This window comes from Gymnodraco acuticeps, unplaced genomic scaffold (assembly GCF_902827175.1).
Source record: "Gymnodraco acuticeps unplaced genomic scaffold, fGymAcu1.1, whole genome shotgun sequence".
Taxonomy (NCBI): domain Eukaryota; kingdom Metazoa; phylum Chordata; class Actinopteri; order Perciformes; family Bathydraconidae; genus Gymnodraco; species Gymnodraco acuticeps.
Window position 1 is genome coordinate 41,173 of NW_022992354.1, and position 27,053 is coordinate 68,225.

Consider the following 27,053-nt stretch of genomic DNA (forward strand, 5'->3'; position numbering starts at 1 on the left):
AGGCCCAAGCTGCTCTTATAGTCTTCAGATGGGTCTCGTCGTTCTCCATAAGCTGTTCGTAAAGCTTCTTCATTTTAGCCTCAAAGAGTCCGGTGTTTCTGAGATTGTGCAGAATCGCCTCGGTAGCTCCAAAGACTCTCCTGTCCGACACATGAAGGTGGCCCTGGTGTAGAGCGACCCGAATGGCTGGAATGAAACGATCGGTCCACAGTCTCTTTACCACTTCATCATAGTTTCGATCCAGATAGTATTCTTCGGTCGGAAATAAACACTTGTGCCGCCTCTGACTTGGGTGATCGATTTGACATCCGTAACATTTTTCCTTTCTGTAAAGGTACACGACCCTGTCCAACAGATGAACTACAACTGCTTTTACCGTATTCAGGAATGACGATGTCCGAGCACGTTCTTTAGCATCAACCTCGGGAGCACAAGGAAAACATGGCGCATCAATGCCTACTGCTGTTGATCCCCCTGGAGACTTGGATGGAGTAGATGGAGGTTGATGCATATCCAGCCACCCCGTAATATCAATATCTGCCATATAGCTGTCGAGATCTGGTGTCCAGATTGTTGGAGAGGATGGAGGTCCTACAGGCGTTTTCTCCAGGCTGCAGCTCGCGGTGAGAGAGTTGTTTTCTCCCAGATCCATGGTTGCTGCTCACAAAAATGTCCTTGAGGTGTTCTCATTTTTAAATGATCTGGTGAGGAAAGGCAGGGCTTGTTATGTTGAGTGGTAGGCGGAGCCCTCTGTAAAAAGTGAGAGTCTTTTGCAGTCAAACCGGGGGGAAATCTGCCACTTCCTCACAGAGCCCCTCCTCCAACACACATGAACGCGCGCATTGCCAAAAGAGGGCACGAGACTGTAGGCGTCTGACCCCCGCACTGCTGCTGCATTCGTTTCTTGACTGATGCTACGGACGGATGGCTGTAAATTGTCACAGGCTGATTAAACCCCATTCGAGGCGTCTCTTGCCATTTTTCTTTTTTGAAAAGGTGACTGGGTAAATGGAATTGCTGTCTTGTTATTTCATTTGAGCGTATTTCTACCTAATTCCACCCCTCACTATTTGTTAGCGTCATAGCCCCGGAAGGGGTAGAAAAGGGAGGCTGGGAGGGGGGCTGGGTAGACAGTCTCACGCATAAAGAGACACCAAAAGAGACACCTAGATTAACATCAAAGGTTTATAGCACACCAGTGTGAAGTCACACCGGCCTGTTATAACACCTCACATCAAAGGGCAAACACCAAAGGCTAATTAGATTAGACATCATAATTAGATTAGACGTCATAATTAGATTAGACAACAAAAGGGCTCTGAGGGGGGCCATACAATAGAACTTCAAAGAGACTCAATCAACACATCAAAGAATTAGACAACAAAGGCGCTAGCCCGGGGGCTTTTCACATAACACACATCAAAAGGATTTCGAACAAAAGCGCTACACAGGGGGGCATTTCACCCCTAGGGGGTGATGACCCCTCACCCCCACATCAAAGGATGTCGATCAATGGGAGGCGGGACTTAGCTCATTTGCATAATTGGGGGCGTGTCCATCTGTCACTTTGTATGCATACTAATGAGACGAAAGCGGTATCATTACTACTACTTGTAGGTGTGTGTGTGTTGTACAGTGTGTAGGTGTGTGTGGTACAGTGCGTAGATGCGGTGGACAGACGGGTCTCAGTTGGTTTGGTGTCCTCTGCTTACTTTTAATAGGCCTACTTGTAACTGTTGGGCCGTAATTTCAATTCCCCATTTCAGCCACCAGAGAGAGAGGTGGGGGGGTATTTCAGTCTCTGATTGTGTTACGTTATTATGAGAGTGCTCTCATACTTGTTTGATTCTGAAATTGTATATATTTATACACATAAATGTGTGTGTATATGTCCGCATCTGTAGCCTGTTATTGTCTCATTATACCGCACTGTCAATGAATTAAAAGTAAATATATAAGTGGTCATGAACACATCTGTCCATCAGACAGAGGGCTGCTGTGCCTCCTGTCATCATTGATGGACGTCTCTTTAAAATGACCGCTCAGAGGAGAAGAGTTCTCATTTCTCTAACCGCCTGCTGCTTCCCCTCCTCTCTCCTCGGTTCCCCTCCTCAGACCTCCGCTCGCATCTCCTGTGGGCGGGACTAAGTATCGAGGATAGGAGTCGAGGAAAGGAGTCGAGGAGGGGAAATTAGAGTATTGAGAAACCTCTCCTGCCTTTAACAGCCGCCGACATAAATGGATGCGGTGCTTCCCTGAGCGTCAAATACCGCAGCCGATGGGAATACATTGCAATCAGTTGAAAGCTCTTTGCATCCGTTTATGAAGCTGAAGGAGCCTCGGTGCGTCACAACTGGACGCCATGGACCCTGACCAAGCGTCGCTCCTGGACGTTTAGGGAATGAGAGTGTGTTGGAGTGACAGCCCTCCCTCTGTCATGTTGCCTTCATGGATTTTAGGTAGCGCAAGAAATATAACTTTCTATACACAATACTCCCGTGATTGGTGGGAAACCAAACTGATACCAGCGTCAAAGTTCTGTTTAGCGAGCTGTTGAGCATCGTAGTTCAGAATCAGATCAGAATCAGAAAACCTTAATCAGTCCCACAGAGGGGGCATTTACGTTGTTACAGCAGAAAAGAGCCACATACAGCTTAATGTTACCTATGCTACTGTACATGCAAAAAAAAAGTATTAAAGTTAAAAAAAAAAGTAGTATGATAAAAAATATAATAAAATAAAAAGTTATACAATTTACAAAATACACATTCTGTAACAGTTCTAAGGATTTAGCAGCCAGGTATATATTGCAGAGTTTTTAACGGCATATATATATATATATATATATATATATATATACAGGGTTGGGTGAAGTGTTTTGCCCAAAATACCAAAATGCCTCATCAGCCATTTTCCCCCTAAAAATGAATTGTAATCAATACTTTTAGATGTAAATGATTTATTGTATGATTACTATGGGTCTCTAAAACAATCAGACTGTTACCACACTGTTAGCAGACTGTTAGCAGACTTTTAGCACTCTTTTCCCCACTGAAACAACTTCAAACCATCAGTGTCACTATTGTGGGGATGTAGGGATGTACCTGTGCCTGGTGTGGAGCCTCCCTGCACTTTAAATCAATTGATTTGCCTTTATTGATCGTATTTTCTGCTGTTAATGCACTGTGCTCATGTTGGGTGATGCGCTCCCTGGAGCCCTCCTGTGGGGAATCTTGGAACTGCACTTAAATCACTTTGTGCTTTTTAAGCCATTTCAATTAGTTTTTCTCACTTTTATGCTGCATGAACACGTATTTGAGCATCTATGCACACTTTCCTCCTATTTAAAACACTTTTCAGTGAGGTGCTGCAGCCTGCTTCTCTCCTGTTTCTCTGCCCCTATTTAAAACACTTTTCAGTGAGGTGCTGCAGCCTGCTTCTCTCCTGTTTCTCTGCCCCTATTTAAAACACTTTTCAGTGAGGTGCTGCAGCCTGCTTCTCTCCTGTTTCTCTGCCCCTATTTAAAACACTTTTCAGTGAGGTGCTGCAGCCTGCTTCTCTCCTGTTTCTCTGCCCCTATTTAAAACACTTTTCAGTGAGGTGCTGCAGCCTGCTTCTCTCCTGTTTCTCTGCCCCTATTTAAAACACTTTTCAGTGAGGTGCTGCAGCCTGCTTCTCTCCTGTTTCTCTGCCCCTATTTAAAACACTTTTCAGTGAGGTGCTGCAGCATGCTTCTCTCCTGTTTCTCTGCCCCTATTTAAAACACTTTTCAGTGAGGTGCTGCAGCCTGCTTCTCTCCTGTTTCTCTGCCCCTATTTAAAACACTTTTCCTCCTTCCACCTTGCTGGAGGTGAAATCTCTATTTCAGCCCTGATTTTGGCACATCTTGTAAATTAGTTAAATGTAGCTTTGTGTTTTTTATTTAAGTCGCTGTTCATTGTTTTTTATATAAAGCAGATTTAATGATATCCTATGGAGGCTGATGTGTGGATGTTGTGTCCTTTTGATGACTTTGTTGAGCTTGTTTTTAGCTGCATGTCTTTTTCTATCTCACTGAACAAAGTGATGTATGTGAACTGGTTCAGCTGGTGAGGCTGGTTATGAATCAAAGGGAGGAGCTGCAGACAGGTGAGGGAAGGTGAAAGTATGAAGTCAGACTGCCAGACGCCATTTTACAGCTCGACAGCAGGAGGAGAACAACAGGGTGAGTGTTAACACCAGGATCTGCTTTCCAACACATTTATTATTTACTGGATGTCAGAAAATAACTTGGTTAAAAATCTGCGTCCTAGAGTCCAATGAGACTTCTGCAAGTGTTGTGAACTTTTATTATTTCCTGTTTTCTGATTCATCAGAGTTACATAACATGTGACAGCCCAGCGCAGTCAACATGGAGAGCGGCCTGAAGTCTGACTGATTTCATTTAGTTTAACCGTGTGTGTGTGTGTGTGTGTGTGTGTGTGTGTGTGTGTGTGTGTGTGTGGTGTGTGTGTGTGTGTGTGTGTGAGTGAGTGTGTGTGCGTGTGAGAGTGAGTGTGTGTGTGTGTGTGTGTGTGTGTATGTGATCTCTCAGACTGGAGAAGATGAGTGGTTTCAAAGATGAGGAAGAGGACAAATCTTCAGTCTCTACCAGCTGTGCTCTGTGCATGCCCGGCGCCGTGGGAGGGCCAGGGAGGGCCAGGCCCTCCCATTTGACATTCCTGCCCTCCCTGAATAAACACGTTTTTTTATTATTTATACAAATTAAAAAATATATTTATTTTATTTTTTTAATTATAAATAAACTGTGAACTTTTATGCTACGATGTATGTGATGTCAGAACTAAAACAAAATCGCAGGCGCCAGGCTACGTCAAATAAATGCATGTGTCTGTTGTGATTTGTGATTCGTCCCCATTTAGACCAATCACAGCGTCACACTCTGCCGCCTATTCTGGATTTGTTTATTGTGCATTCTGTAGACTCCCATTTCTGTTTGAATTACAAAATGGAAATAGCGATGAAAGAACTGCAGCCGATGGTGCTGCTGGCGACCCTGCACCTGCCGTTGCAGCAGCACGCCTTAATGTCACAAGCTTGACCTCGGCAAACCCCGGGCTGAGTTAGCGATGATCTGGGGGTTAATAAACCCAAGCAGGTGAAGCTGGATCGTTATCCAGGGAGATTGTTTTCAGGAAAGAACCGCACTTTTGCCAGTCTGTTGAAGATTCGTTAAAAGCAGACGCAGCCTTGTGTCTTCATCTGATGCGGCTTTTACTGTCAAAGGTTTTTGCGACTGGAAACACGCATTACAGACTGATAAAGGACTGCTAAGGCATGCCGCATCAAAAGAACACATTTAATGTGAGAGTGTGTGGAGAGAGAGACAGATACGCGAGGAAACAAATAAGGAAATTAGAACTTTGGTGCAGATCAGCTGCACGGAGCCGTTATTACGTGTCAGCTGTCGTTGATATTATAGCTTTTTTAGCTGTCAACCAACTCCCTCTCAGAGGTGACTCGATTCACTCCACAGCATGTCCGAGTGCAGTGCATCGGAACATAAACCATGCCCAAGGCGGGCTAAACAGCTCATCGACTCCGTCTCTACTATTTCTCTCCGAGTGCAGCGATGAGGAAGCTGCCATCCTTAACCAGTGTGCCTTGCTCGTGATTTACCAGTGTCTGTGCTGCCACGCACACAATGTTTCAAAGTGGTTTCTACGTTGCCCTTTATATTTGTGTATGTTTGCGATAAGTGTGCGTCTTTGCGCAATGCCGTTGGCCTTGCTGTTTGATATATATTGTGCCGCAGGCACGTGACGGTTTTGTGGGCCCTCCCATGAAAATCATAGGCCCTCCCTTTAGATTTGTTCTGGCGCCGGGTCTGGCTCTGTGTCAGGACGTCCTGAAGGATCCAGTCTCTACCAGCTGTGCTCTGTGTCAGGACGTCCTGAAGGATCCAGTCTCTACCAGCTGTGCTCTGTGTCAGGACGTCCTGAAGGATCCAGTCTCTACCAGCTGTGCTCTGTGTCAGGTCGTCCTGAAGGATCCCGTCTCTACCAGCTGTGCTCTGTGTCAGGACGTCCTGAAGGATCCAGTCTCTACCAGCTGTGCTCTGTGTCAGGACGTCCTGAAGGATCCAGTCTCTACCAGCTGTGCTCTGTGTCAGGACGTCCTGAAGGATCCAGTCTCTACCAGCTGTGCTCTGTGTCAGGACGTCCTGAGGGATCCAGTCTCTACCAGCTGTGCTCTGTGTCAGGATGTCCTGAAGGATCCAGTCTCTACCAGCTGTGCTCTGTGTCAGGACGTCCTGAGGGATCCAGTCTCTACCAGCTGTGGACACTGGTTCTGCAGACAGTGCATCACCTGTAGCACCGAGATCATCATCATTCTGTCTTGTATTACTTAAAGTGGACCGATCATGCTATATTTGAACAATATATTGTAGGGCCATACCTATATAAATATAGTTTTTTTTTCAAAATACCAAAAAGATCCTGCATTTTAGCCATGCCTCATTTCGCTCTATTTGCTCTTTCCAGCGCTGTTTTTGCAGGGGCTGATTCTGTGAGCTGCAGCTGACCACGCCCCCCTGCAGGAGAGGGGAGCGTGCTCTGAGATCAGCTGCTGGGCTGCAGCGGGGAAAAGAGGGGGAGGAAAAGAGATCTCCGTCCTCCGTGTTTTATTCTTATAGAAGTAAGAAGAGAAGTAACGGGGCAGAAACCCTCCTTTTTACGCAGCGACACATATTCAGTTGCCAGTTACTTTGGCATTAGGGCATAGATATCTAGATATTTTCCAAGGTTTGACATCATGAAGTGTGCTACTTTTAAAGCAAGCAACGATGTTTTCAAATCTGTAATCAAAAAGCTCCTCAAAAACGCTATCGAAGAAGTTCCTACGTTAGTTCAAACAGTAACAACGGACTATTTTTCTTAGCGGATGCATGTCAATTTAAATCAATACATACAACTATTTTTTAAATCAATAAAATGATTTTCTAAATCCATAAAAGCATTTCACTTAATATTGGGAGTCATGTCGTTACTTTGTTGAGAATGTGGCCATGTGTAATAAGCGGGATAATGTGCACATTGCATAATGTGCCTTCATGCCGATCTAGATCCCTCCGCAAAAAAAAACAAAAAAAAAACGGCTCCCGTCGTTCACTTAAAAGAGCCGGCGGTCACGCGGTTACGTTAGAATGCTAACTTTTGGTGAATTTAGGAGAAATCTACAGACGCAAATAGACAAACTATAGTAAAATAAACACTTAAATGTGTATTTTGTACGTTTTCCTTCCAAAAGCCTGAAAGAAAACATGTTATAGAATCAAAATAGCACAAAATCTCAAAATTGACCAGTACTTGAAAAACTATGTTTTTGCCTTCCGTGTCTCGCCTTAAACTCTAAAGGTGAAAAATGTTTCATTTGGATTATAAACTATGGCAAAGGTGTGAGTCCGGGGGATGTTTGACAGTCCAGGCTAAATATTTACTCAATGCCTTTTCCTTTAATAGGGAACGAGCACTCACACATCATCCACTATATAAATTCCCTCATCCACAGAGATTCTGCACCTTAAACTATGACGGAGGAAGAGTTATACACGGTGTACAAGGGGGTCTACGTGGTCTCATCTATGCACACGCCAGAGAGTCTGAAATACTTTGAAGAGTTTGCTTTTCGCCCAGATGATATCATCATCATGACGTATCCCAAATCTGGTGAGTTGTAAGTGTTAGGTGTTGAATGTGTGCACCACTACTCAAGATACGTTTTTATTATTTGATTTGTAAAATAATTGTAAAATGAAAAGGAAGACATTTCCTGCTGCTTTGTATTTCTGTGAGAAGGCAGATGAGACAAGAGCAAGTGAAAATAATTCACAAGCACTGATATGTTTTGCCATTCGCACGATATGAGTCCTGGTGCAGCAGTTCACCAAAGAGAGTTTCACAGGCAGTTAGGGAAAAGGTTCTATAACAATCTAACAATTCCAAATGTTGTTGATCACTGCTAAAACATAGCTATTTTCCATCGTTCCTGTGACGTAGTGTCCAAAAGTATAGTTTAAATAGAATGCCTATAAAACCCTGCCTGCCGTCATTGTTTTGTTTTTGAACACCTTTGTTAAACACTAGACCCCATGTCTTTCAAAATATACTTCATTGATAATTGCAGTGTAGATATATGTAGCCTACTGGGTTTTCTGTTACTGTAAAAGATGGGCTTTAGCTATAGCTAGCTAATTTTTCAGATGGGTTGTCGTTAGGCAGTGTTCAAAGACATCCGGGGTCCTACAGCAGTACCATGATCTCTCTGTCCATGCTCGGAGGTCCGGTTGAGGACAATGACCCTACTACTGTATGCCAATGATCCAAGTATCAACAAGTTAGTTCCTCTGATTTGGACTTACTTAATGTTTTAAAGGTCACCTATCATGCTATTTTTAGGCAATAGCATAGGTCTCAGATATATACAAATATATAAAAAACATGTCTATGAAGTGTTTTGCTCAAAATACCAAACAGATCACCCATTCTAGCCATGCCTCACATCCCTCTATTTCACTTCCTGTTTGAAAAGTGCTGATTTTGGGGTATAAAGCTGGGCTCATGCGGGAGGATTATCTCTGAAACAGTATGGAGCTCAAAGGCTTTCTCTCTTGCCGGTTATACCACAAGGTGAGTTCCTTTTGATATCCAGCTTCTTCACACACATGCTCTCCAGTACAGGTTAGCTCTGAGTGTTAGCGATGCTAATGTAAACACCGACCATATTACGTCCAAAACAGTCGGCCATTGTTTCTGATAGCGACGTTTCTGATTGGGCCGTGGGTCCACATTTCAGATATTACGTCATATCGGACTCAAATCTGGATCAGCTCCGTTGTTCCCCGTTTTTAGAGATTTGGGTACGGAGGAAAAGAGAGAGGGTTTTATTTTCTGACGCTGCGTGAGTTCCCTGACACACCGGGGACACATGGTTATGTAGAAAAGACATCAACAAGTGCATTTTGCATGATAGGTCCCCTTTAAGTTGTTTCTAATGGTGTGTCCCTTCATGTATTAAATCTGCACAAACAATTAACAGATAGCTACAAAGCAATGTTTTTACTGGTGATTCAACATAATATCCAAACGACATAGTAACATTTCTTGTAAAATCATATGAAATAAGAAGTTAACTTGAGACAGAGTGGAGATTGACATTTGGCCAGAGATTTCAATAATAGTTGAACCATCTTTTGGATGGTGTGTTTGTGTATGAAGTATTACATTTGGCAAGCACACAAGATAAGAAAGAACCCTCCCTCCTGGTTGGCTATTGCCTGTGACTTTGGGAATGTTTTCATGGTATTAACAATTCACGAGTAATTAATTAGTGGTTATCTTATTCTGAAGGCCGCATTTAAGCACAAGCAAACGAGTATAGGGTGGGGTGAAAATGGGTATAATTTCACCTCACCCCAAGTTTTACAAGGGCTAATAAATACATATTTAAGAAAATATTTTTTTGTTTAGGTACACACTGGATGCAGGAGATTGTCCCTCTGATCATGAGTGGAGGAGATCCAGCACCTGTTGACACGATTGTTAACTGGAAACGTGTTCCCTGGCTTGAATTGCAGCAGACCGCCTCCCTCGAACTTGAACAGAGGCCCTCTCCACGACTGTTGACTACACACTTCCAGTACAACATGATGCCACCATCTTTCTTTGAAGTAAAGCCAAAGGTAAACCTATCAATTAAGGCGGATCAGATTCAATGTGATAAACGCATCACAGACAGTATGTGTGAAGGAAAGGGTCTGACGTCATGTCATCACGTCATGTTATCCCACGTGCTCCACTGAGATCCACGTGCTCCACTGAGATCCAACATCTAGTTTCAGGTGGCCTGTGGAACTGCCAGTCAGCTGTTCCTAAGGCTGACTTCATCTCTGGCTACGCCTCCCTGCAGTCTCTGGATTTCCTTGCTCTCACTGAGACCTGGATTACTCCATCCAACACATCCACCCCAGCAGCTCTCTCCACTGCATATTCCTTCTCCCATACACCCAGACCCACTGGCAGAGGGGGTGGCACTGGTCTCCTGCTCTCTCCCAAATGGAGCTTTTCCCTCTTCAAGCTACCTAACTTCACTCCTTCCACCTTTGAATTCCATGCCGTCACAGTAACCCATCCTATACAGTTAACCATTGTTGTTATCTACCGTCCACCAGGCGCCTTGGGGGACTTCTTGGAGGAATTAGATAATCTCCTCTCACTCATCCCTGAAACTGGCCCTCCCGCTGTACTTCTCGGAGACTTCAACCTCCAGACGGGGAAGATAGACGAACTAACATCTCTGTTAACCGCCTTTGCTTTCTCACTGTCTCCGTCCCCACCGACTCATAAAGCTGGCAATGTCCTTGATCTCATATTCTCAAGGAACTGCGCTACTTCTAACCTCTCTGTAAACCCGCTCCACACATCCGATCACTTCTTCATTTCATTCTCTCTATCCCTTTCCAAACATAACAAACTAATCTCTTCTCATCCTGCACTTGTCCGCCGTAACCTTCGCTCCCTCTCCCCCTCTAGCTTTGCCTCGTCGGTGCTCTCAGCCCTCCCTTCCTCTGACTCGTTCCAACTCCTGCCTTCAAACTCTGCTGCAGAAACTCTCCTCTCTACTCTCTCATCCACTCTGGACTCGCTCTGTCCTCTCACATCTCGGCAGGCTCGTCAGTCCCCTCCTGCTCCCTCGCTGAATGATGCACTGCGTGCTAATAGAACCGTCCTTAGGGCAGCAGAGCGGAAATGGTGGAAATCCAAACACCGTGACGACCTCCTAACCTATCAGGCTCTCCTCTCCTCTTTCTCTGCTTCGATCTCTCAGGCAAAAAGCACTTTCTTTCAAGATAAGATCCAATCTTCCTATTCCAATCCTAAAAAACTATTTGCCATCTTCTCCACCCTCTTGGACCCCCCCCCCAAAGCCCCTCCCCCCTCCTCCCTTCTGTCAAGCGACTTTGTTACCCACTTTGAAAAAAAGGTTGATGATATTCGCTCTTCTTTTTCTGACTCACCTTTACTCACCGCTGGGTCACCAGACCCTCCTTCCACCCACACACTTACCTCCTTTTCCCCTCTCTCTCCAAGTGAGGTTCTTACCCTCATTACTTCTGCCCGCCCTACCACCTGTCCTCTGGACCCTATCCCTTCAAATCTCCTTCAGACTATTGCTCCTGATATTCTACCGTTTCTCACCCATTTCATCAACACTTCTCTAACTTCTGGTCACTTTCCAAACAGTCTCAAGGAGGCAAGAGTAAACCCTCTCCTAAAGAAACCCACTCTCAACCCGTCTGATGTTATAAACTACAGGCCTGTCTCTCTCCTCCCGTTCCTGTCTAAATCACTTGAACGCGCTGTCTTTAAACAACTCTCCTGTTATCTCAATCAGAACAACCTTCTGGATCCGCACCAGTCTGGTTTCAAGGCAGGTCACTCCACAGAAACTGCTCTCATTGCTGTCACGGAGGAACTGCACACTGCCAAAACTGCATCCCTCTCCTCTGTCATCATCCTATTGGACCTGTCTTCTGCATTCAACACGGTGAATCATCAGATCCTCCTTCGCACTCTCCAAAAACTTGGAGTTTCAGGCTCTGCACTGTCCCTCCTCACCTCATACCTGAAAGACCGTACCTACAGGGTGACTTGGAGAGGGTCTGAGTCCGACCCTTGTTAATTAACTACGGGGGTCCCTCAGGGCTCTGTTCTTGGTCCCCTCCTCTTCTCCCTGTACACAAACTCGCTCGGATCAGTCATTAGCCCGCATGGTTCTTCTTACCACTGCTACGCTGATGATACCCAATTAATTCTGTCCTTTCCCCGCTCAGAGACCCAGGTCGTCGCACGCATCTCTGCTTGTCTAGCTGACATCTCTCAGTGGATTTCTGCTCATCACCTCAAGCTCAACCTTGACAAGACTGAGCTGCTCTTCCTCCCGGGAAAAGATTGTCCCACTCTTGACCTAACAATCAACATCGGCACCTCAGTTGTTTCCCCGACTCAGACTGCAAGGAATCTGGGTGTGACCTTAGATAACAACCTGTCCTTCACTGCAAACATCGCTGCTACAACCCGTTGCTGCAGATACACGCTTTACAACATCAGGAAGATACGTCCCCAGCTGACTCAGAAAGCGACTCAGGTTCTGGTTCAGGCTCTCGTCATCTCACGCCTAGACTACTGCAACTCCCTCCTGGCTGGTCTACCTGCATGTGCCATCCGACCTCTGCAGCTCATCCAGAATGCAGCGGCTCGTCTGGTCTTCAACCTTCCTAAATGTTCCCACACCACTCCGCTCCTCCGCTCCCTTCACTGGCTTCCGGTAACTGCTAGAATCCACTTCAAGACACTGGTACTTGCTTACCATGCTGCGAATGGATCTGGCCCTTCGTACATCCAGGACATGGTTAAACTGTACACCCCAGCGCGTGCACTACGCTCTGCATCAGCCAAACGACTCGTTGCGCCCTCGCTGCGAGGGGGACCCAAGTTCCCATCGGCGAAAACACGTGGGTTTGCTGTCCTGGCTCCAAGATGGTGGAATGAGCTCCCCATTGACATCAGGACGGCAGATAGCTTGCACATCTTCCGGCGCAAACTGAAAACTCATCTCTTTCGACTCCACTTCGAGCGTTAGAACTATTAACAAAGCACTTATATACTAATAAAGGACTGGCTTATCTAAAGCCAGTTGAGTAGCACTTGAAATGTTTGGCTCTATGAAACCTGATGTACTTATATGATTCTGTTTTCTTCAAGGTTGTGTCTTCCTGATCGAATGTACTTATTGTAAGTCGCTTTGGATAAAAGCGTCAGCTAAATGCAATGTAATGTAATGTAATGTAATCACTGCAGGTCATCTATGTGACGAGGAACCCCAAAGATGTGTTCACATCGTCTTTTCATCATCATGAGGCGGCTTCCTTCCTGGTGGACCCAGGCCCACAGACCCAGTTCCTCCACAAGTTCCTTGATGGAAAAGGTTTTTCTGATTGTTACAGCTATGTAATGTTTAGAATGCGTTCATAACACCATACATATCAGTGAGTGGGACGAAAACTCTTAAAAACCTTTTACCTGGTAACTTGATTTAAAGGGGACTTATCATGCACATTCTCAATTGTGTTTTGGGATTTTACTAGCCCATGATTACGAACTTTAATGTTCAAAAAACACATTCTTGTTCTTATAAATTCTCTGAAAATGCTTATTTGAAGCACCTGTCTTTTTAAAGCAACCCAAAATACCAGCAAGAGTCAAATAGAGAAGACGGTCCATTCTTATACATTGTGGGTCGCTAGCACACCATGGATACATGTGTATCTTGCAAAGCCACTTAGTGCTTTTTGCATTATGTTTAGCCTTTAACAAGGGAGATCTTGAAAGGTTCAGTAAACAAACTAAGTTATGATAACCTCTTATGAAAGGAATACTTGTGTCTCCTGTTCCTTCCAGTTCTGTTTGGCTCGTGGTTTGATCATATGAAGAGCTGGCTGAATGCTGCAGATGAAGAGCACATCATGCACATCTCCTATGAACAGATGATAATGGTGAGACTCAGGAACAATCCTCAAATCTGCCTCAAATCAATTTTCCAAATATTTCCCCAATAGTTCTGACCATGATTTAGCAATCATCTTCAAACTCCTCCTACTAAGATAGTGTATACTGGGAGAGCCGCTGCAGGACTATGAGCGTATCTTTGTTTCTCTTTAGGACCTGAAGGACTCTGTGGGCAACATGGCTCAGTTCCTGCAGAAACCTCTGGACCATGAAGCGATAGAGAAGATAGCCGACCGATGTTTGTTCAAGAACATGAAGAAGAACAACATGTCAAACCTCTCTACTGTTCCTCGTGAATTAATAGACCAGACAAAGTCTGAGTTTCTCAGGAAAGGTGAGTGTCATTAAATAATACATAGAATACAAAAGGTTTATTTGAATCTGGAGGAGCTATAACCGAGGACACACTGATGTATTTCCGTTGCGCAATACATCCTGAAATAATCTGTTCATGAAATACATAATGATGTTTATGGAGAGTTTGCTGGGCTTTATTTTCTCACTAATATTGTACTATCTAGTCATAGCATGTCTTTGGGGGTAGGGCATTCATTGGTGCTGAGTCATGTTTGGTGGATGGTATCAGGACCATCAGGGAATCCTCAGAAACTGACATACTGTTTTTCTAAATAGCAAGAACATATTTGTCTATTCAAAATAAGATAGAAAGGTATATTTCTCCAACTTAATAAGGATTTCCTTTTCTTCCCATGTTGTGTTTCAGGAATTGTTGGAGACTGGAAAAACCAGCTAACCCCGGCAGATGCAGCGTACTTTGACGCTGTTTACAAAGACAAGATGAAAGATGTCAAACATACATTTGCATGGGATTAAATGGGAACACTTTAACATTGCCTCCTGCAGCATACCATGGTTCTCAGAAATGAATAAGCCATTTCTTAATCACAACAAATTGTTTGGTTAATGAGGTTTGTGGCAGCAGAATTGGAGAAACACAAACAAACGTTCTTTAACTCCTCTTGATAGATTAAACTGTGTTATCGTTTTCATAGACAGACCATCAGAATCAAAGATGAGGTGTTTGAAGAACTAACTTCTTGATTTGTTCATATAACACGGCCTTAACAGAGTTGTTGTTGTGTGACCTGAGGTGTTCACCTTGGCTGGTTTGTGTTATGGCCAAAGCGATTATTGATGTACCATAAGTCATGTATTATTTCACTTTATGCATCACCAGGCTGCATGTTTGATATGAAACATTCAGCCTTCAGTTGAACTAGTAACAAATAAACCCAATGAGCCTCAGGTGACCTTACTTGCATATGTTACAGTACATGTTGACATTACATGTCATTTGTTAGACGCTTTTATCCAAAGCAACTCACTTATTACTGTGGACGAGCAACTTGGGACGAAGTGTCCCAGGGACACAACGACATGCTGACTGCAGTGGGACTCGAACTTGCTATCCTCTGATTTGAAGTTCAGCACACTACCCACTGAGCCATGTTAATACGTAACAATGCAAATGTGATATCAGACACAATCATACTAAAACCTTAAAGCAACATGAACCTGCTTGCCTTATTGTGAACGGATGAAGATCACAGTGATTAATAAAACATTTCCTTTCCAATAAAAAATGTCTGCATCAAATGTTGTAACAAAATCACAGAATGTTTTGCTCCTCCTTCATTTTACAATATTTGTATTTGTATTTTTCGAGTTTCATTTAATCTATTCATCTGCCCTGCTTTTACAAATCCTCTTCTTTGCCTTTACGTTTATTTTATATAAAGATGGTGAATAAGTCATATATTTGTGTTATTACATACAGTATTAATTAAGTAATTATTTACCTAATCTTGGGCTTCTGCATTGCATACATTTGTTTTTCTTGAGAGTGGAAAGTGTGAAAAACGTAAAGAACATGACACAATGACTGCGACTCAAATGCAGCGACTCAACAATAAAAGTACAAAAACAAAAGTGTTTACAAAATGTAGGAAAGAATGTGCAAAGGCAAATTGCAAATAATACAAGATTTAATTAACGTGGCTCTTGGTAGATGGTAAATAAAGTTCTTAGCTTGAAACACGCTGGCTTTCTTGACATGGCATGGAATGAGGCGAACTGGCACATGACAAAGGAGGAAGAGGGTCAGTTAAGCTTAGGAAGGTTCCTAACGGAGTGAAAGGACCCGGCAGAACCCATCAGGTTTCATAGAGCCAAAACATTTCAAGTGCTACTCAACTGGCTTTAGGTAAGCCAGTCCTTTATTAGTATATAAGTGCTCTGTTAGCAGTTCTTTGTTAGTAATTCTATCGCTCGAAGTGGAGTCGAAAGAGATGAGTTTTCAGTCTGCGCCAGTGATAAGATATCTAAATGATAAATCTGTTGTCTAACATTTTCCAAAGTTAAAATCTTACATGTGTCACTTGTGGTCACACATTGTCTTTCTAAGGGTAAGCCATTGTTCATTTGGATTAGACACTAGGACATTATGTAAACTGGACCTTTTTGGTGCACTTGGTTGCAAATTAATTTACCACACTTGAAACCTTTGTAAGTAGGATGTTGTTACAGTCCTCCAAATGCAAACCTAATTTATTTAAACTAAGTATGTGAAATGTTAGATAAAGTGTGTGATCGTCACAGAGAGATTTATTTTCTAGGAGATTTAAACATAGACAGGAATATCCTGCACTGTGCCTGTAGTGGCTATTTGTCAACAACAATAACACTTCAAAAGGCCACTGAGGCACCAGGTATAGTGGATCTTACGCAGATCATGAGTTGGTAATGAGTCCATTGTCCAGACAAGGCATCAACGTTTTTGTGGTATTTATTAGCTTCACCTTGGCAAGAACAATACAGCAAAAGGTGTTGAAATGTTTGCTGAACTCAGCCCTGATACTGGTAAAAAACCATAGACCTTCCCGGTGCCCACTGACTGCTGCTGTGCCCTGATTGACTTAAATAAACCCAGCTGTGTTCCCAAATTGACCCATCACCTTCAAAATAAAAGCATTTTAGCTGGAACACAACTTAACTTAAATAATATGGCTGTAAATCAATTAATTCTACAAAACAAAAAATAACAAATAAATACATTAAATAAATGTGAAAAATACTGAATAGCTTCCACAGCCGGTATGAAAGGGTCTGTGCCGGAAATATCAAACATTTAATAAAAGTGTATATACTTAAATAATATGGCTGTAAATTGATTAATTCTAGGGCCGGGACTTTAACGCGTTAATTAAGATTAATTAATTACACAAAAATGAAGGCGTTAAAAAAATTAACGCATTTTAATCGCACTTATTTTTGCACCGCGGAACGTTTCTCACTGGATGAGTTTCAGGCGTACCGATTATACTGGAGCACCAACTAACGTTCATGACTTCAGACAACAACAAACCACAGTGAACAACAGTGGGAAATGTTGTTTTAAAAAACGGACGGATGGAAGCGTCGATAAGAGCACGGTTGTGTGCAAATTATGCAAAAAGGAATTTGCATATCACCGCAGCACATCAAGCCTCAAGTATCACCTCAATGCAAAACATATAGCAGCTAGCGTGGAAGCTAGCGTGGACGTTAGCCTCTTTTATCGCGTTCACACCAAAAAGAGCCGGTACTAAAATTAGTTAATGAGAACCTTTTTACCCCCACGAAAGTCCCTGCTAGAGAGCAGAGAGCTGCTAGAGAGCAGGGACTTTCGTACGGCTCTCTTGTGAGAAAAGAGCTATATTTCTGATTGGCTGGGCGGATTGCAAACCACGCCCCGTAAAACTCCCAAAAAGATTTGTGAAGCCGCCATTTTATTATCCTCGCATTAGCATTATTAGCATTAGCCCAGCGCAGAAACGCAGAGAGACTAACTTATGGCAACACAAAATAAAACATGGGAGCGGTGGAGATGAGGAGGTGTCGGCGTTCTGGCGATTTACTCGGAAGGCTGCTGGGACTCCCAGCAGCTTCTACTGAAGCCAGTCCCCAACTCCGGGGACTTCCGGCCGGGGACTTTGGGCGGCAGTATACGCCGTGAAGTGATTTGCGGCCTGCCAGTAAACCCAAAGCAGAAGAAGAAGAAGTGACGTCAGCGGCTTCATTTGCCTAATCCTCCCCCAGGTTCAAAGAGTTCTCATGAACTAAGTTCTCATGAACCTTTGTGGGAAAAGTACTGCGGTGTGAATGCGCCTAATGGTATACTAAAATCCATGTGAAAAAAAAATTGCTTCTCACTGTTCTTAGGTCAAATATGTATATGCGATTAAAAATGCGATTAATTTCGATTAATTAATTACAAAGCCTTTAATTAGATTAATTTTTTTAATCGAGTCCCGGCCCTAATTAATTCTACAAAACAAAGAATAACAAATAAATACATTAAATACATGTGAAAAATACTGAATAGCTTCCACAGCCGGTATGAAAGGGTATGTGCCGGAAATATCAAACATTTAATAAAAGTGAACAAGACAATGAACAAGACTTAACGTATTAATAATGATTAATTATATGTATTCCATTTGGATGCACGATTTTTGACTTTGTTTAGAGCAGTGATCTTCTCTTCCTCTCTGCAGCAGAGAGCGAAACGATGTCAGACCGGACCTAACCCTAACATTCCTCCAGTCAGAAAAAAGTCTGAGTGAACTTTTTGGAGAAACATAAAAAATGGGTAAAAGTGAGGAAATGTATCCGAAAATAGTGCCTCATAATGCAGTTAGAGTCTCCTCAAACTCCCCTTACATTCCTCCAGAGACCAGTTCAAAAACTTAAAGTTTGGTAAGAACCAGGCTGGGGGGTCTCCAGGCAACAAATCTATCCGAGCCAGAGTGCACATGGAGCGGATGAATTTCTCCAGGACATCAGACAGCCGTTTTTTTTCTGAGTCTTCTCAAAAACCGGGTGTCCGATTTCGTGCAGACAGTAGTCTGAAATGGATGAATGCATTTTTTTGACGGAGAAGGGGAAGCTTGGTTTCCCCACTCCGTTGTAAGTTGCAACGGAGAAGTGGAAAAGTGTCCGGGGCTTAGGCCCGAAGCGCCAATAGGTTGAGCTTTTTAGAGCCCCTTCTTCGTTTTCTTCGACAATTTTTTAAAACTTCATTTTTGATTATTTTAAGATATAATTGACCGTTTTCTTTACTTTTTTCTTCTTTCCACAGGTGGGGGCCCATGGCAGGCCGCCTATGAGCTCCCAAATTCAGCAATGGAACCTCCAGGATTTGTGGGCTAAGCTCCATAAACTGACAAAATCACCCAGAAATGTCACTTTTATAGCACAAAAATATATAATACAAATACATTTAAATAGTAAAAGGTACAATTGTGCTCCGATTTACCCGGAATTTGATTTATATAGCCCCATGATTGTGAATACAAATAATTTTCATGGAAAAATGTTAAAACGCCTGATTAAAGCATATGCAGGACCCCAGTGAGCTCCAGACTATGTGCATTGTGTTGGAGAACCATATTAATGATAACATAAATCATTTAAATGCAAAAATAATGATTATAAATCGTTTTTAGTGGGACAAATGAAGCTTAGCGCAAGTTCAAGCAGGAAGACCAAGCTCTTCATTCATATTACACGTCACTTCTTCAACCTCTCCTCCCTCATTAAGTGATCGGGGGCGTCACTCCCCAGCTAACCAATCACTCCTCACTCCATTCTCACAAGCCTATCGTTGCACCCGCTAATCCCTTTATATCTGCTCTTCCCTCTTGTCAGATGTCATTCCAGGTGACAATACGCAAATGGTAGTACACTAATACTCCTCTTCCGTTAAACACTCAGGAATATATAACCTCAAGATGTCTAATTCAGACTTTTCCGACAACTAACCTTTTTCGAAGGATCTCGATCCTGGCTCCGACGTTCCTCCAGAAGTAGCTTCCAACTCCTCAAGCCACCGGCGCATGAGCGCCCGTCTGGCTTCCCGTGGAGGCTCACGTACGGCAGAGGCAGACTTCCTCTTCTCTCATCTACTGCAGCAGGGCATTTCTGCAGCCCCAGATCTCCCTCTCTCCCAGCTTCGGGAGCTCTCGGACCAAGTCTCTGGCGCGGTCCCCCAGCCCAAGCCAGCAGCTCCAGCCAGCTCTCCCGAGAGATCAGGCTCCTTGCTGCTAATCGAAGCTCGCCTCCAGTCCATGGAAAAGGGCCCTGCTGGAGCTTCAACCTCTTCCGCGAACAGGGCCGGGTCTTCTGCTTCGGTACCGCCAGGGTTTATGCCGGGTCAGGGTCTTTTACATCCACAAGCGGTAGCTCCCTCTCACTCCCTGGCTTCCGCCCTCCCACCTCCTCCTTCAGGCAGGATTTACATTCCCCAAGCCGCTAACATTTCCTCACGGCTTAGAGCGAAAATTCTCGAAGGGAAAGACATTAATCTCGTCAGCCTTATTTTGCCTTCCCCGGAGTGCGTCAAGTCCATTGCCACGGGAGGAAGCATCACTGCCGTCTTCAAGTCTTCAGACCCCCGGCTCCTCAAAGACCTCAGCATAGGGCAAAGAAGGATCGAATTAGATGCTTATCTTATGACCCAGCTAAAGTCCTTTACTGTAAGCACCAGCTGTGCTTCGCCAAATGTCTTGGCAGTCTTGTGATCCTGCACATGGATGATGTAGCCCTCAGCAGTGCCCCTTCTGTCCGCCTCTAATGGCGCATTTCCACTGCAGCGGGTAGCCCCGTTTAAGCGTCCTTAACCGTCCTCAAGCGGCCAGGCCAGTTTTTGGTGGCCTTTCCATATAGCCTAGTACCGGCTAGCGGGTACTTTTTCCCTCTTTCTCCGGCCCCATAAAATCGTGGTTCTATCAGACCAGGGCCAGGGCTGAACTAGTGACGTCAACACTCTCGACTGCTGATTGGTCAGAGAGAATCGTCACAAGATCGCGCGCAAGTTCATCCCTAGCGTCGCATATATATTTAGAAGAAAGCTTGCAGCATTTTTATAAACCGCATTTTGTAAACGGAGGAGCTACAAAAATGGCTACGTCTAATAAGAAAAGCACACCGTGGTCGACCGAGGAGGTGACGACGTTCCTACATCTCATTGGGGATGATAAAATCCAGCGGGAGCTTGACGGAACAACTCGAAATGGGAAGCCGATCGCCCCGCCTACACTGCGTTGCTACCCCAGGTCCTAAACTGTAATGGAAATGCGCCACGGCCTCGGACGGCCAGCGAGGCAGCCCGAGGCCTGAGCGAGGACGCTTAGGGACGCTTAAACGGGGCTACCCCGTTGCAGTGGAAATTCGCCATAAGACCTCAGTGTTGGTCATGTTTGCGTACACACCCGGACGGTGGCCATACAGGAAGCTCCAATGGAGGGTTAGATAGCCATATAGCAGGTACTGGGTGATTGAGATCGGATTGCAAGCCATCAGGTCAAGGAGATCAGGGATGCACTTCTCAGCGGCCACCATGGCGGCGAGAAGCTCTGCCTGGCTCGGCAGACGATCCAGCTTGTTCCTCTTCATCTTGAACTGGTGGACAGTGACAGACTTTTTCAAGTCGTTCATGTTGGCTTTCACCTCTCTGATGATGTGGGTCATATCAGACTGGGTGAGCCTGCACCCCCGGAGCTTTGACTCAGACAAGTACCTCAGGAAATGGTTCACATTCTTCAGGAACAACAGCGCTGTTGTGACTGCCCGGCCCGACATTACAATATACTCGCTCCAGCCACGGACCCTCTCCGTGTCTTTTAGGAACAGCCAATCTGACAGCCGGTTAACACCATGGGCCATGAATACGAGGAAGTTCTTTATCCGGCTGACATTGGACAGACAATTTTCTTTCCGTTTTACTGTCGGTGCGACACCCTCACAATGATGCCTGTATGTCTGAATGTACACCTCCATGCTTTGAGGCAATGTGATTTCACGCATGGTATTCCCCCGTCCCTTCCCAGTGGACCAGTGAGGAGAGGGCCAGTCCTTAGCCAGATTAGCTTTCAGCTTATTGTAGACGGACGTACGGGTCTTCTGGTATACAGGGGTATAACTACCAGAGGCTACTGGGGAGCGCATGAGAGTCTTGACCGGGGTTTTCAGAGGGGTCTCATTACAGGAGGCTGCTGGGGAGCGCATGAGAGTATTGACCGGGGTTTTCAGAGGGGTCTCATTACAGGAGGCTGCTGGGGAGCGCATGAGAGTCTTGACCGGGGTTTTCAGAGGGGTCTCATTACAGGAGGCTGCTGGGGAGCGCATGAGAGTCTTGACTGGGGTTTTCAGAGGGGTCTCATTACAGGAGGCTGCTGGGGACCGCATGAGAGTCTTGACCGGGGTCTTGAGAGGGGTCTCACTACCGGAGGCTACTGTGTTTATGCCGGAGGTACTTGAGATTGCCAGGCCCTTAAATCGTATACATTCTTCCTCTTCCTCAAGCACCCCAGCAGTGACACTCTGCTGCCTGGGTATTAGCCCCTTTTTCAGCCTGGAGCGCAGGGTCTTCACCTCATCAATGAGGGCATCCTTCTGAGCCCTCAATGCCACATTTTCCAGCATCACCTGCCTGCAGGCCTCTTCGTCACACTCAATATGTGGGGAGAAGGGTGGAGGGTGCACCGGGTATTCCTCCTCATTGTCTATATCCAATGATGTAGCCATTCCAATGATGGGATTAGTCTGTCTGAGGTCATGGAGCAATTGCAGGGCCACACTATGCTTCAGCCTTGCCAGGACCTGATGTGCTTCATCTCGGGATAACTCAGGGTGGCCATGAGTCACATGACGGTCCAGTTTCTTCCCAGCATACGAACACCCTGTGATGGGACAGGGTTTGTTCCGAACATTTATTCTGCCACTGGCCATTTTAAGAATGATGCCTCTTTCCTCCAAGTTCCGCACTGCATGTTTGTGCTTAAAGTGCTTGTTCAAAGCCAGATAGAAGAGTCTGCACACCGGGCATTCGGACAACATCCTTACTGAAACAGAGAATTGTATTTCAATTATTTTGTGTTTCTCCGTTTATATGCGTTAGCGTAACCGGTGATTGCAACAATGGGTTCGATGCTTCAATGCCTGGTACACGGACCAAAGGAGGACTTGGGTTACCACCTGGCTAACTGGTCCCACCTCCGCACCAACGCGGGCTGGTGATGGCAACATTGGGTCCGATGCATCAATTCATGGTGCCCCGACCATGAGAGGGTTTGGGGTGCCCCGGAACCAGGCAGTACCCCAGCAGGAAACACGTTTTATGGTCAAAGGAGGAAAGAGTGATAGAACAGGGGTAAAGCAAAGAAAGTGTCCGACAATAGTGACTTGTGAGGCGGCCATAAAGTATGTCATCTATCGGTCTTATCCTCGAGACAACATGGTAACGTGGGGACAACGGTACCTCCGGGCGCTCCATCCCGCTCCGGCATTCGCTGCAGTGGGGGGAGGAGGCATTGAACCCCTCACACCTGCCCCCGGAGGAGGCAGGGGAGTCAGGTACCCGGAGGGCGCACGGTGGACGGCCAGGGCGATGCCGCCACATCGCGCTGGAGTCAGAGTGCCCCGAAGTACCAGGCCGACACTCATATCCGAGGCTTCAATTAATGTTTCTCACCCAGCAAATGAGTCACAAACTGACCCGTAACCTGGCGTCAGTAGGGAGAACCGGGGGGCTGGGAAAGAAGATTGAGTTGAGGAGAGTTGATCCATACCGGGGGTAAAGCAAAGAAAGAGTCCGAAAATAGTGACTTGTAACCCGGGTAGAGAGTATGTCATCTCTCGGTCCTATCCTCCAGACAACATGGTAACGTGGGGACAACAGTACCTCCGGGCGCTCCATCCCGCTCCGGCATTCGCCGCAGCGGGGGGAGGAGGCATTGAACTCCTCACACCTGCTCCCGGAGGAAGCAGGGGAGTCAGGTACCCGGAGGGCGCACGGTGGACGGCCAGGGCGAGGCCGCCACACCGCGCTGGAGTCAGAGTTCCGAGTGTTCGAGCCGGGTCCCGATGAAACGCAGGACGGAGCACCCGGCAGGAGCCTCCAGCAGACCCCCCCGCGCGGTTCCCTCGTCCCTTGGTAGAGGCGGAGAGGTGGGTGTTTTTCATCTAATGGCGGACTGCCGGGGAGAACGCGCTGCTCGGGAGCCAGGCTCAGAGTGAGTGGCAGTGGGTGCCCGCGCACCTGCCTTTTACAGCGGGAGCACGAGCTGGTCTCGGGGAGGGAGAGAAGAGAGGAGCGGAGGCTGCCGAAACAGCCAGGGCCCTCCCCTCAAACACACCCCTCAATTTTGACAAGACAAACAGAAAGAAGAGTCCCCTTTCGACTCCCCTTGCATTTCTCCAGAGACCAGTTTGGACTTAAAGTTAAGAACCAGGCTGGGGGGGTCTCCAGGCATCAGATATATCCGAGACATAGTGCACTTAGAGAGGGTACTTTCCTCCAGGGTATCAGACAGCCGTTTTTGTTTATTGTGTGGTGGACTGGCTGTCAGCACATCATAAAGTATTATTAGAAGCAGTGTCAGCTAGAAAATGGTCTGTCAATCCTTTCCGTGTCCGGGCTGGGTGAGGTTGCCCGTATTGAGTCAAATTAAGCCGCAGGCTCCACTCCTGGTGGTGCGCTTCCGTCAATTCCCCCACGCAGCACACCCTCCCGGCCATCAGAGTCGAACCCGCAGTTCGGAGGAACCGACTGCCAGAGCACCGGCACGAGGCCGGCGGAGGCCCTCCGATGGTGGGTCGCGTTTTTCATTCGATCAGTGAGAAATCAAGAAAAAATATTTATTTTGGGAGAACCAGAGAAAAGGGGTGAAAATGGAGAAATGGTATCCCAAAATAGTGTCTCTTAAGGCGGGTAGAGTCCCCTGACAACTCTCCTTACATTCCTCCAGTGTCAGAAAAACTCTAAGTTATCTTTTGGGAGAACCAGAGGAAAGGGGTGAAAATGGAGAAATTGTATCCCAAAATAGTGTCTCATAATTCCCTGACAACTCCCCTTGAATTCCTCCAGAGACCAGTTCAAAAACATAAAGTTTGGTAAGAACCATGATTGGGGGTCCTCCAGGCAACAATTGTTTCCGAGCCAAAGCACTTATGTAGCGGACACATTCCTCCATGATGTGAAACAGCCGTTTTTGCTCTCAAAAACCGGGTTTCCGATTTCGTGCAGATGGTAGCTTGGAAAAGATGAATTCATTTTTTGGACGGAGGAAGGGAGGTCTCGATTCCCCTCTCCATTGTAAAGTGCAACGGGGGAGTGAAAAAGTGTCTGGGGCTTCCGCCCGAAGCGCCGAAGACTTGCGCTTTTTTGAGCCGTTGGCACTTAGCCGTTTTCTCGAGAATTTCGAAAATCATGAAATAGACCTATTTGTAGCCCCTCACATAGCCCCAAATGACGGACTAAGCAGCTCCAGCATCTCTCCCTGACATGTGCAAACAGGCTATGTCAGACTTCCATGAAATAGACCGGGAAAATCACCCATTTGTAACCCCTCACAGAGCCCCAAACGACGGACTAAGCAGCTCCAGCATATCTCCCTAACATGCGCACTTCCATAAAATCGCACACCGTGAGACCCCGGGCCCCCGGACTTAAGCACTCCCCCACGGACTAAACCCAGATGTTCACACCCTACAGAACCTCATGCCCCTGGTTATCTTAAAGGGGGGGGTGGATTGTGCGGTGCTTTACCATCCGCCCATCGGCATCCATATTCGGCCTTATTCACAGCACCACCCACCCTCCTGTGAAGGATGTTCTCATGGCCCTGGTAACACTTAAAGGTGATGGATTTGGTGGTGCTTTACCGTCCGCCCATAGGCATCCATATTCGGCCTTATTCACAGCACCACCCACCCTCCTGTGGAGGATGTTCTCATGGCCCTGGTAACACTTAAAGGGGATGGATTTTGTGGTGCTTTACTGTCCGCCCACCAGCATCCATATTCTGCCTTATTCACAGCACCACCCACCCTCCTGTGGAGAATGTTCTCATGGCCCTGGTAACACTTCAAGGTGATGGCTTTTGTGGTGCTTTACTGTCCGCCCACCAGCATCAATATTCGGCCTTATTCACAGCACCACCCATCTCTCCCTGACATGTGCAAACAGGCTATGTCAGACTTCCATGAAATACACTGGGAAAAGCACCCATTTGTAGCCCCTCACAGAGCCCCAAACGACGGACTGTAAGCAGGGTCTCACACTCAAAGGCACCTAGGCAGAGATCCAGGGTGATGCACATGGCTTTCTTACCCAGGAATAAGTGTGTGAAAGCTGGGTAAAAGTTATGTGAATACAGGGAGAGAGCAGCAGCAGGCTGTGACCCAGAGAGCTCCATCCAGCACCTCGCTCTCCCACACAGAGGACAGGCTGCTTCACAGCACTTTGCAAGCCAGGAAAAGTGATTGAATCCTGGGTATATATGTTTTAAATAGTCTGATACCTCCAGGGCGCATCACCACATTTTACAAGCCAGGGAAGGTGCCTGAATCCTGGGTAAACATTGTTTAATTGTTTACGTGTTTTTAAATGTGTGAAAACAGTGTTTTGTCACTTTCAAAACTCTCCCGTCATTGACCAGATAAATTGGGTCGATGTTGTATTCAATCTGACCGTTAATATTCCAGTGAGACGAAGTACGTACAATGACCGGAGTGATCCCATGTTAATTTTTCCCCAATACTGGAGCATTCCCTAACCCGGCATAAACCCTGGCGGTACCGAAGCAGAAGACCCGGCCCTGTTCGCGGAAGAGGTTGAAGCTCCAGCAGGGCCCTTTTCCATGGACTGGAGGCGAGCGTCGATTAGCAGCAAGGAGCTTGCCAGAGATTGCAGGGTGTTTGCTAAGCTAACGTCCGTGAGGGGCTGGTTTCCGGTGCTCCCGGGCTGGTCGGCGCTGGGGTGACCCTGGGAAGCGGTGGATTTTTTCGACGAGCGAGCTCGTGGAGGACTCGCCTTCCTTGTCCTTTTTCTCCCGCGCCCTCGCCCTGATCTCTCGGGAGAGCTGGCTGGAGCTGCTGGCTTGGGCTGGGGGACCGCGCCGGAGACTTGGTCCGAGAGCTCCCGAAGCTGGGAGAGAGAGAGACCTGGGGCTGCAGAAATGCCCTGCTGCAGTAGATGGGAGAAGAGGAAGTCTGCCTCTGCCGTACGTGAGCCTCCACGGGAAGCCAGACGGGCGCTCATGCGCCGGTGGCTTGAGGAGTTGGAAGCTACTTCTGGAGGTACATCGGAGCCAGGATAGAGATCCTTCGAAAAAGGTTCGAAAAAGTCTGAATTAGACATCTTGAGGTTATATATTCCTGAGTGTTTAACTGAAGAGGAGTATTAGTGTACTACCATTTGCGTATTGTCACCTGGAATGACAGCTGACAAGAGGGAAGAGCAGATATAAAGGGATTAGCGGGTGCAACGATAGCCTTGTGAGAATGGAGAGAGGAGTGATTGGTTAGCTGGGGAGTGACGCCCCGATCACTTAATGAGGGAGGAGAGGGTAAAGAAGTGACGTGTAATATGAATGAAGAGCTTGG

At 46.1% G+C, this 27,053-nt stretch overlaps 1 protein-coding gene across 1 annotated transcript; it reads left to right on the forward strand.

Moving 5' to 3' along the window:
• The first annotated feature begins 3,298 nt into the window (after window positions 1–3,298).
• Window positions 3,299–15,165, forward strand: LOC117542154 (sulfotransferase 2B1-like). Its single transcript, XM_034209623.1, has 8 exons — window positions 3,299–3,364; window positions 3,778–4,204; window positions 7,552–7,709; window positions 9,510–9,721; window positions 12,900–13,026; window positions 13,500–13,594; window positions 13,761–13,941; window positions 14,332–15,165. Exons 3-8 carry the CDS (start codon window positions 7,571–7,573, stop codon window positions 14,439–14,441), a joined length of 864 nt encoding a protein of 287 aa, XP_034065514.1. The 5' UTR covers window positions 3,299–3,364; window positions 3,778–4,204; window positions 7,552–7,570; the 3' UTR covers window positions 14,442–15,165.
• The last annotated feature ends 11,888 nt before the right edge of the window (window positions 15,166–27,053 follow it).

What these genes read in the sequence shown, in the direction of transcription:
- LOC117542154 (XM_034209623.1), top strand. Translation starts at nt 7,571, where the DNA reads ATGACGGAGGAAGAGTTATACACGGTGTACAAGGGGGTCTACGTGGTC. An exon ending in CAAGTTCCTTGATGGAAAAG is followed by an intron (nt 13,027 to 13,499) that starts GTTTTTCTGATT and finishes TGTTCCTTCCAG; the next exon opens with TTCTGTTTGGCTCGTGGTTT. An exon ending in CCTATGAACAGATGATAATG is followed by an intron (nt 13,595 to 13,760) that starts GTGAGACTCAGG and finishes GTTTCTCTTTAG; the next exon opens with GACCTGAAGGACTCTGTGGG.